This window comes from Cyprinodon variegatus, unplaced genomic scaffold (assembly GCF_000732505.1).
Source record: "Cyprinodon variegatus isolate N-32 unplaced genomic scaffold, C_variegatus-1.0 Scaffold1254, whole genome shotgun sequence".
Taxonomy (NCBI): domain Eukaryota; kingdom Metazoa; phylum Chordata; class Actinopteri; order Cyprinodontiformes; family Cyprinodontidae; genus Cyprinodon; species Cyprinodon variegatus.
Window position 1 is genome coordinate 187,222 of NW_015151707.1, and position 9,761 is coordinate 196,982.

Genomic DNA, 9,761 nt, shown 5'->3' on the forward strand with positions numbered 1-9,761 from the left:
ACTAAATTATGCACTTCTTTGTTGGAATAAAATCACTTTATGATTTAAATGTTGTTTTTTTAAAACATGCTACATTTTGAAGAGCATCTTTCAACTATTAAGTCCATTTTGACATGAAATCTTATTAAATGAAAATGGTGAAAACAGACAAAGGAAGTGGGGTCAGAACCATTACAGCAACTCTTATGAAATAAGTGCAACAGTGCATGAAGAGGGTTACATTTCTGCACGTTTCAACATTAACAACATCAGCCTGACCCGGGTTATACGGGAGATATTCATTCTACTCCTGGTTCCCACCATGGCTCTCCTTCTTAGTGTCCTTTTGCAGGTGTTCAGCTGGAATGGGCTTATTCTCCTCCTGCAGCTGGTGAGGAATGGACTGGCGGCCATTGTTGGAGTCTGGATGGTGAGGCTGCTGGCTCGTCACGTTTGGTACACTCATAGACTGGGCCGCTTCAACAAGCCACAGACACATTCGTGGCTGATAGGTCACCTTGGCCAGGTAAGGTCCAAATGTAGCTTTAGTTGCGTGCTTTTATTTTCAAATCTGCAGCTAACACAAATATATTGACACCTCAGATGCAGAGCTCAGAAGAGGGTCTCCAACAGGTGGATGAATTGGTGCAGACCTACAAGCACTCCTGCTGCTGGTTCCTCGGACCTTTCTATCACCTGGTCAGAGTCTTCCATCCCGACTATGTGAAGCCCCTTCTGATGGCCTCTGGTAGGTACAAAAAAACAAGATTATTTCCCAAGGTTTCAAAACAAACACTGATACTCTTGTTCCGTCGCATCTTTGCTGAAGCCAACATCACGGTGAAGGATGAGTTGATCTACGGCCATCTGCGTCCATGGCTGGGTGAGGCAGATCATTTTGGTTATTCATTTTCTGTTTTGTAGGCCACTTAATTTCCAACTCTTAATTTAGTTCAACCTGCTGCTTTTTGACACAGGAAACAGTTTGTTGATTAGCAGCAAAGACGAATGGTTTCGCAAGAGGCGGCTGTTGACTCCAGCTTTTCATTTCGACATCCTTAAAAACTACATTGTGACATTTAACTCCTCGACTAACACCATGCTGGTAAGGAAACTCGCTTTTGCATGAAACTACTCAAAAAATATGTCTGATTTTGAATTTCCATGATCTTTGGTGACTCTTCGAATAGCTGCAGTAATCATTTCTCCATAACATCTACATGTAGTTGTTAGAAACTCTTCAGGACAAATTACATTTGCAGAAAATAAAAAGGTGTAGTGGAGGATGTTCTTTTTCCGGGTGGAGCTCCTAATTGTCAATCATTCTGGTGATATTTTTACATTTATATGCTCATCGCCATTTTCACTTACCAGCAGTGAGTCTGACATAGTGGAAAATTGCAAATCTTCTTTTGTAAAGTAAGCTTGTATGAGTGATGCAAAAAGCAACTTTTAAACAGAGCGTGCACGAGGAGAAATGGGCTTGTGCACGCTGTCACACACGCTTAATAGGCGTACCCTCTCGGGAGCCGATACAGGTTTGTGCATTTTGTTTTTAAAGTGAAGAGGGTGGAGCTTTTTAAAAATTTGTGAAAATCCTCCACTATACTTTCAAAGTAAAACACCCCTAACAGGTTTAGAAACTTAAAAAGTCATTGAGAAGAATAGTTATGTGTTTTTTGTTTTTTGTTTTTTTTTTGTTTTTTGAGTTGTTAAAAAAAGAATTAAAAATTTAATTAAGTGTTTTATGTCAGTTTACAGTTTGTTTCAGAAACAATAATCTCATATTTACATATCTGCATGTTCACCTGATGAGATCAATTTATTAGTAGCCTAGACTCGAGTGGAGTAGCTTTGACTACTGCTGAGTGGGACAACTGTGAGAGGACTCGGCAGCATGTGATTGGACAATGGAGGGCTTTTTGTTATTTAGTTGTTTTTGCATACAAAATACAAGGACCAACAGATAACATCACCCCAGTGATATGTACTAATTGAAAAAAAAAAAAAATGCCATCCCTGTCTGTCATCCCCTTTGTTTAATGCACCAGTATTACCCATATCATGATACTGCCACCATCATGCTCAAAAATTAGTGCAAAGTTCTTAGGTGTAAAGCCTCCACTAGATGCCTTCCAACAATTTCCTCCACATTTGGCCCAAACGGGTTGAGTTCCTCTTGTCTGGCCATAAAACTTTCTTCCTGAGGGTATCAGGTTCATCCATGTGGGAAACTGCTATAACCCAACATGTTAGAAGGAGTCACTTTTGGAGCAGAGGGTTTTTCTTAGTCTGCTCTCTATGTACCCTTACTTGAATCAGTATAAAAGATCACAATTTGAACTTTTGAAGAAAAAAAAAATGTTGCTTGTATTTTATTCTCTTTGTTTGTTTTGTCACATTTTAATATCGGAAAAAATGATCAGCGTAAAAACTTCTACATTTCTGCAACAAAAAGACCACTACTAATTATGGGACATATTAGAAAAGCATTTAACGTTCAAAATTCTGATGCCGTCTCCATGTCCCCTTATTAAATGTCCAGAATAAATGGCAGCGGCTGGTGGCAGAAGGGACAACCAACATAGAGTTGTTTGACCATGTCACTCTGATGACACTGGACAGCTTATTAAAGTGCGCCTTCAGCTACCAAAGCAACTGTCAGGAGTAAGCACTATTTTGATTAAAACTTCCTGTTTCTGCTCTTTATTTAGACTCTAAATAAGCACATCTTTTTTTTATTTTTAGGTCCAGCAGTGAGTATGTTTCTGCCATTGTAGAGCTTAGCGACCTGGTGATAGATCGGCGCTTTCGCATTTTACACCACTGGGACTGTATCTACTGGAAAACTCAGCAAGGAAAGAGATTTAAACAAGCATTAGGTGTGGTACAGAGGTAATTTCACAATTTCATGTGTGCTTTTATGATTTATATCAGTTTGATGTACATTTTCCTTCAAATTATATAGCTGGAATTCTATTTACAGTATTTATTTTAAAAAAATTATATGCTAAAATAGCTAAAGATCACCACAATCTATTACAATATCTACTATATCTTATCACTAATATTCAATTCTATATTTCTTTATGTATTTTAAGTTTATATGGGCACAAAATGTTGTAAATCTTGCAGGTTCACCAGGGATGTTGTGCAGAAGCGCCGTGCCCTTATTGCCCAGCAGGGGGAGACAGAGACACAAACGAACGCAGCCCCACAGAAAAAGAAAGATTTCGTCGACATCATACTTCTGTCAAAGGTGAGCTGCATTGTCATAAAAAAATTAAATAATGATGATAATACATGGATTTGTTTTATATTAATACAGGATGAAGACGGACAAGGACTCACAGATGAGGAAATACAGGCCGAAGCCAACACGTTCATGTTTGCTGGTACGTTGGCTACACAGCGCCATCTGTGGCCAAACGTGTGAACTACAACAACAAAGCCTCAGCAGCCTAAATCACCATGAAATAAAATAAGATTAGATCATATTTCTTTAATAAAAAATTAGGAAATTTAAATGATCTCTCCTTATTTTTTCTGGATCCTCATCATAAAGCTGAAGTTTGCCAAAGAAAGCAGGAGAATTAAACACAGACATTGATTGTTATTAATGCAGAAGCTTAAAAAAAGCTTATAAAATCAGCTGCATGGCTGGTCAGTTCTCAACATTGTTGACTTGCATGGTACGAAGAAAGTCCTTGATCTGATTCCCAGCTTAGGTTTTTTACCTTGCATGCATTTTGCATGTTCTCCATGAACAAACATGGATACACTCCAGGTACTCCCTCTTCTTCTGACAGTCTACAACTATGACTGTTTGGTTTATTGGCAACTCTAACTTGCACTCAGGATGGATTCCATAGTGAACCTAGAGATATAAGCACAACTAATTTAGCAAAATATAGTTCCTGTTAAATTGGTTAAAGAAAATAAACAAAAAAATAACCAACTGAAGGTTATGGTTGCAAAATTGACATTTTTTTTCTTATTTTCTTCAGTCAAAATAAAAAGTTCTTTCTCTAAAACAGAGTTTAAACCTTAACTTTCTGATTAGGAGGATTTGTTATCAGAAATTAAACACTATACTGACTGCTGCTTCCTAACAGGCTGTATAGAAGCTGGTAAATCCAGAAATTATAGATTTTTAGGGGACAGAGGAGCTAAAAAGACTCATTGCTAAACAGATTTCTAGGGGGAAAAAAGGATTGTTCTTCAATTGTTTATGCTGGTCTAAATTCAATTAGTCTTCTTTTTCTCCCCGCAGGACATGATACGACAGCAAGTGCGATATGCTGGACGCTCTACAATTTAGCTCGACATCCACACTATCAGGAAAAATGCAGGCAGGAAGTTATGGAGCTGATGGAGGGACGGAGTGGGGATGAAATAGAGTGGTTAGAAAATGCACACAGTAAACATCCAGCTGATCTTTGATAGTCTCATAGTTTTTTTGTTGTTGTTTTTTTAGAGGGGATTAGTTTAAAAAAGATTTATGAAGAGCAAGAAGCACAGCTGACAGATCAGGGAGAAAGTTTTTGAGATACTTTAAGGCATTTTCCAAATTTAAAATGTCTCATGAAGAACTTTTAATTCCATCATCTGAAAAGAGCAGAAGATTCAAAGTTAGGAAGATGTTTTTCAGGAGCAGGGGTAGAGAAGCAGTTTATAATTGACAAGTAGATGGATGAAGGAAAATTTTGTACAATAAAACCTTCTAGAAGATTAGAAAGACCAGAAACTAGCCAAAAATCAAGGGGGTATACATGTTTTTCTAAGGCATTATTATAATTTTTAGATATGTTTGCACTGATTCACTTTTTCTCTTAAAGGGAAGATCTGTCCAACCTTTCTTTTACCACCATGTGCATCAAAGAAAGCCTCAGACTCCACCCTCCAGTCCAGGCTGTAACGAGGAAATACACCCAGGACATGACACTGCCAGGAGATTTAACGGTACCAGAGGGTGAGATGCTGGGAGCTTTTTACAACCTGTGCTCAATTTGAACAAGTTAGTAAATAAGACATGATTTATAACTGTCTTTGTTGGTTTTTTGCCTTAAAGGTGTAATCTGTTTGGTTAGCCTTTATGGGACACACCACAACCCTGAAGTTTGGAGTAACCCACATGTAAGACATTCTAAAAATATATACAATATATACAAAAAAAATTCTTGTTCTCTAATTTGATTTATAAATATATGCTTTAAAGGAGTTTGATCCTCTGCGTTTTGACCCAGCAAACATAAAGAGTCACTCTTCTCATGGCTTCATCCCCTTCTCCTCTGGTCCCAGGTTTGTTTTTCTCATTTAAAAAAAAGAAGATGCAGAATAACCGAATATATAAATCGTATCAATTTCCGTTCACAGGAACTGCATTGGGCAGAAATTTGCCATGGCTGAGCTTCGAGTCGTCTTAGCTTTAACCCTGCTGAAGTTTCGTCTGACCTTGGGTGTTAACCCTGAATGCAGTAGCAGCTCGGGGACAGTGCGACGTCTCCCCCAACTTGTCCTGCGTGCGGAAGGAGGCCTGTGGATGCAGCTGGAACCTCTGAAGGAATCATGTTTAAGGGAACCTCCAAACAAATGAGCTATATACATTTTTTTTTTGTCTCATTGAAACACATAGATGCGATGTGAGATTGCTCATTTGACTGTAGCCAAATGCTCTGCTTCAGTTTAATTCTAGGCTAAAAAATATGTTTGTAATTGTGAATGCAAGATTTACATAAAAAAATATATATATTTATATATGTATACATATATATACATATATATTTATATATATGTATATATATATATACATGATCACTGCTTCAAATATTTTTAAAAGGAAATGCTTGTTTTAATAAATAAAGGATCAAGAAAGTTATTTGTAAAGATTTGTATTAATCAACAAAATAAATAGAAAACTTAAATAAAATTAATTACCAAAAAATATATTAACCAAATAATCATCATTGCATTTAATTGGGCCAAGATTTAATAAATAATAATAATAATAATAATAAGTCAGCTTGACATCAATGTCAAGAAAGTTATTTGCAAAGATTTGTTTTAATCAACGAATTAAATGGATAACTTACATTAAAAAAAATATTTTTGCATCATATTAATTAATGTACATTTTCAAATGATCATCTTTGCATTTAATAAATATATTGATATAATTTAAAAACATTCTTTTTGTCCTCTTTTATCTTCTTTTTTTGCAAAGAAAGTCAACCTCCTCCGTCTTCATCTATTTTTATATTAACTATTTACATAAATAGTTATTTAACATTTTTATTTCTATTTCTTTGTCTGCTAATGAACGTCGATAATTCACTCACGGCGTTGACGTCAGACCTGACTGCATTTCCAATCTTTGAACACTAGATGGCAGAAAAATGCCTTCTGGGATAAAAAAAAAATCTATGTTCGACCATCCTTAATCATGTTTTAACGGGAAAATAAACCTTTTTTGTAACGTTAAAACAGGCGTTGTCGAGTTTTTATTTGACAATAGGTCTGCTTCACATCAATGCATTTATATTTCATACATATATCCTGTAGGCGGGACTTCGAGCCTTCTCATAGGCAACTCCCTTTTTTCCTAGTTTCACTTTACTGAGTCTCCAAACGGCCATTTGCATCGCGTCTCCCCTAAAAACCGTGCAGTAGGGTGTTAACTGTAAAGTAAAATGCTTTTTAACATTTTTGGTAATGTAGCGTGACATGTTGCTTTGGATCGTAGACGGCACTTGAACACTTCCTCGTTTTCAACCCTCAAAAACTAACGCCATGACCTCCTTCTCTCCAATCCAAACTCTTTTGGCCCCTGGGTTGCTTGTCCTTTTTCTGTCCGTCCGTCTGGCTGCAGGTGAGTTCAGATTCCCTCCTAGTGTGAAGTTAACATTGTTGCATGTTATAGAATACAACTCTTAAAAAAAAATAGATAAATAAATAAACAAAATGGAGAAAACGTGGTGAAGCAAATAAGAGGAAATGGTTGCCTATTAAAGTTGAAATGCCAAAGTGATTATAGGATAAGACAGAGGGAAAATCCTTATAGGGAGTTTTTAAATTCATTTTAAAAAGCTGTAGCTAAAGGAATCAGGATCCATGAAAATTATATTTAATTTACCGGTAACAGGGGGAAAAAATATAGTAGGCAGAGGGTTTGATGTCCTGGATTAATATTCCACCACCACTATTGACCTCTTTCTGACTTTAGTGCTTCTACATACTAGGATAACAGTCATAATTCTGTAAATATTATTTTTCTTCCATTTATACTGACTTATCACCAATGGTGTAACTATCCGGTAGCAGAGACTGCAGTTGCTTAGGGGCCCCTGGCCTCTTAGGGGCCCCTTCACTGACACCTAGCGGACCCCTACGCAATTATGGACTAGGAAGTCTCTTTGCAGATGTAATGGTGCGAAAAATTCCTCTTAAACCCACCTGAGGCTAGATTAACTGACCGGACCGTGTTTATACCCCAACACATGGCAGATTTTAACATGATGATGAGCCGTTTAAACACAACACCAATAGAAAAGGCTGTTGTACTTCATATGGGGCTCACCCAGATAATGTTGCTTACGGGCTTCGGGGAGTAAAATGTTTGTGTCAAGGTCAAAGGAAGTCCAACACACTGGCCAAATGAATCATTAGGATGTAGAGTTTGAATGTAATCCCTGTGTGTCTGAGATCTACTTTCCAGCTCATTCTCAGGGGTGCAAGATGGAAGGCAACATCAAGTATCCTGATCAGATCCCTGATCAGCCTTAACTGCCACCTGATGGTGGGTTCTGATCCAGTGAGGTTATAGTGGAAGTGTCTGGCAGAGTTTTTCCACTGGAGAACCTTTAGCTATAGAGACAACTAACATCACCATTTTAAACACAAACACAGCTCTCTCAAGGGGAATATGACACTATATGGGGGCAGGTTACAGACAAGTGTTTAGGCAACTAGCTGTTCCTTTTAATGGAAGCTCTAAATATTCTGGAACTAAACAAGAACTTTATTCTGATATTGACAGTTTTTATTTTCTCATTTTCAGAGATTTTTTTGTTAACAGTTAAGTAAGAGCAATCATTTCTTCTTGTTGAAGTGTGACAGGTAAAAAAAGACTGTACTCTTGTCTATTTTCAGATCACAGTGTATGCAACAGAGCTAACATGGAGAAGGTTGTTGAGGTCAGATTAGACCAGAACTGAACAAGTAGTTGCAGGAAAGCTGGTTGGAGGTGATGGGGAAAATGGATGGAGATTAAGACACAAAGAATCAGGGGAAAAAATTAGTTAAAGCAGGGGGGTCAAAGTGGTTCCAAAAAGGGTCGTGTGGCTGCAGGTTTTCTTTCCAACCAAGCAATAGCACACCAGACTCCAGTCATCTCTTCAAGTGAGTCAAATCTGAACATGACTTGCAGCCACACGGCCCTTTCTGGAGCCACTTTGGCTACGTCCACACTGCAGGCCTTGATGCCCAATTCTGATTTCTTGGTGAAATCTGATTTTTTTTTTTTTTTTGCGTTGCTGTTCACATTTCCTTATATATGCAACTTGTATGTGATCTCCTGTATGAACTGTAGTCATACAACACAAGTGTCCAGCATGCCCAGTAGAGGACGCAATGATGTCACAGGCCAGCGTGCTTCTTTTTTATGGAATTAAGCATGGATGTAGTGCCGGAGCACATCTAGCAATCTTTTCCAACCATATAAACACAATCTTTTCAAGATGGTTAAACATAAATACTGCTCTCCACATCATCGTCCGCCATGGTTGTTGTGTTTCTTGCCACTTCTTCATAGGCGTTCAGGTCGGATGAATGCGACCTGGCCGTTCAGACACAGGTCGCCTTTGAAAAGATCAGATTCGTATCGGATTCAGGACCACATAGCCAAGCGGCCTGGGTCGCATTGAAAAAAATCGGATCGGTGTTGTTCAGACTGTCATGAAATGATCAGATCCAGGTCGCATATGGGCCAAAAAATTGGATTTGGATCACTTCAGGCTGCAGTGTGAACGTAGCCTTTGACACTCCTGAGTTAGAGGTTGTAAAAGACTTGAGACTGGCGCTTCTTGGAACACCTTAAGACTTAGAACTACAGCTACAATAGGGTAGTTTACATATCAAAGCATATCATTGTGCAAAGTAGGGCTGCAACTAATGATTATTTTGCAAATTAATGAATCTGTTGATTNATATCAAAGCATATCATTGTGCAAAGTAGGGCTGCAACTAATGATTATTTTGCAAATTAATGAATCTGTTGATTTTTATTTCAAGAGTTATAATCGAACTTCCTTAAAGAAGATTGTTAATGAAGTTAAACCATGGGAAACAAAAACTTTTCCACTTGAGTTCTGGATAGAGCATATTGACAGTGGAAAATGTTTTCTTTTTCTAAAATGCAGAGTGTGTATATATATATATATATATATATATATATATATAAGTGGGATGCTCTGTCAGCATGTTTTAGAGTCTTTACACTCCAGTTAACGATTAATAGATTAATATATTAGTTGAAGATTATTTCAATAATCTAATATCATCAGCCCTAGTGCGAACCTTAATCAATGGTTTCGTCAAAGTTCAGAAATCCATTTGATAATAAGTTGCAGGACTTAAAAACTGGTCTTCACATTTGCTCTCCATCATATCCGACAAAGCTGGATGTATTTTTCCAGATTTTTTAGATATGCGTAGCTTGTAACTCACCGCTCCCCCTCCCCAACATATTGCTAAGTAAAAATTAGTTACTTGTCTGACAGAAGGCT

At 37.5% G+C, this 9,761-nt stretch overlaps 1 protein-coding gene across 2 annotated transcripts; it reads left to right on the forward strand.

The window, feature by feature from the left end:
* The first annotated feature begins 255 nt into the window (after nucleotides 1-255).
* On the forward strand, nucleotides 256-5,759 carry LOC107102428 (leukotriene-B(4) omega-hydroxylase 2-like). 2 transcript variants are annotated; one of them, XM_015401745.1, is made up of 13 exons: nucleotides 256-505; nucleotides 583-727; nucleotides 809-862; nucleotides 957-1,084; nucleotides 2,525-2,646; nucleotides 2,728-2,874; nucleotides 3,115-3,238; nucleotides 3,308-3,374; nucleotides 4,253-4,382; nucleotides 4,818-4,951; nucleotides 5,051-5,115; nucleotides 5,198-5,280; nucleotides 5,356-5,759. In XM_015401745.1, exons 1-13 carry the CDS (start codon nucleotides 302-304, stop codon nucleotides 5,573-5,575), a joined length of 1,623 nt encoding a protein of 540 aa, XP_015257231.1. In that variant the 5' UTR covers nucleotides 256-301; the 3' UTR covers nucleotides 5,576-5,759. The 2 variants fall into 2 exon arrangements, with proteins under 2 accessions (XP_015257231.1, XP_015257232.1); XM_015401746.1 differs by having other exon boundaries at nucleotides 5,226-5,280; nucleotides 5,356-5,416.
* Nucleotides 5,760-9,761: the final 4,002 nt, after the last annotated feature.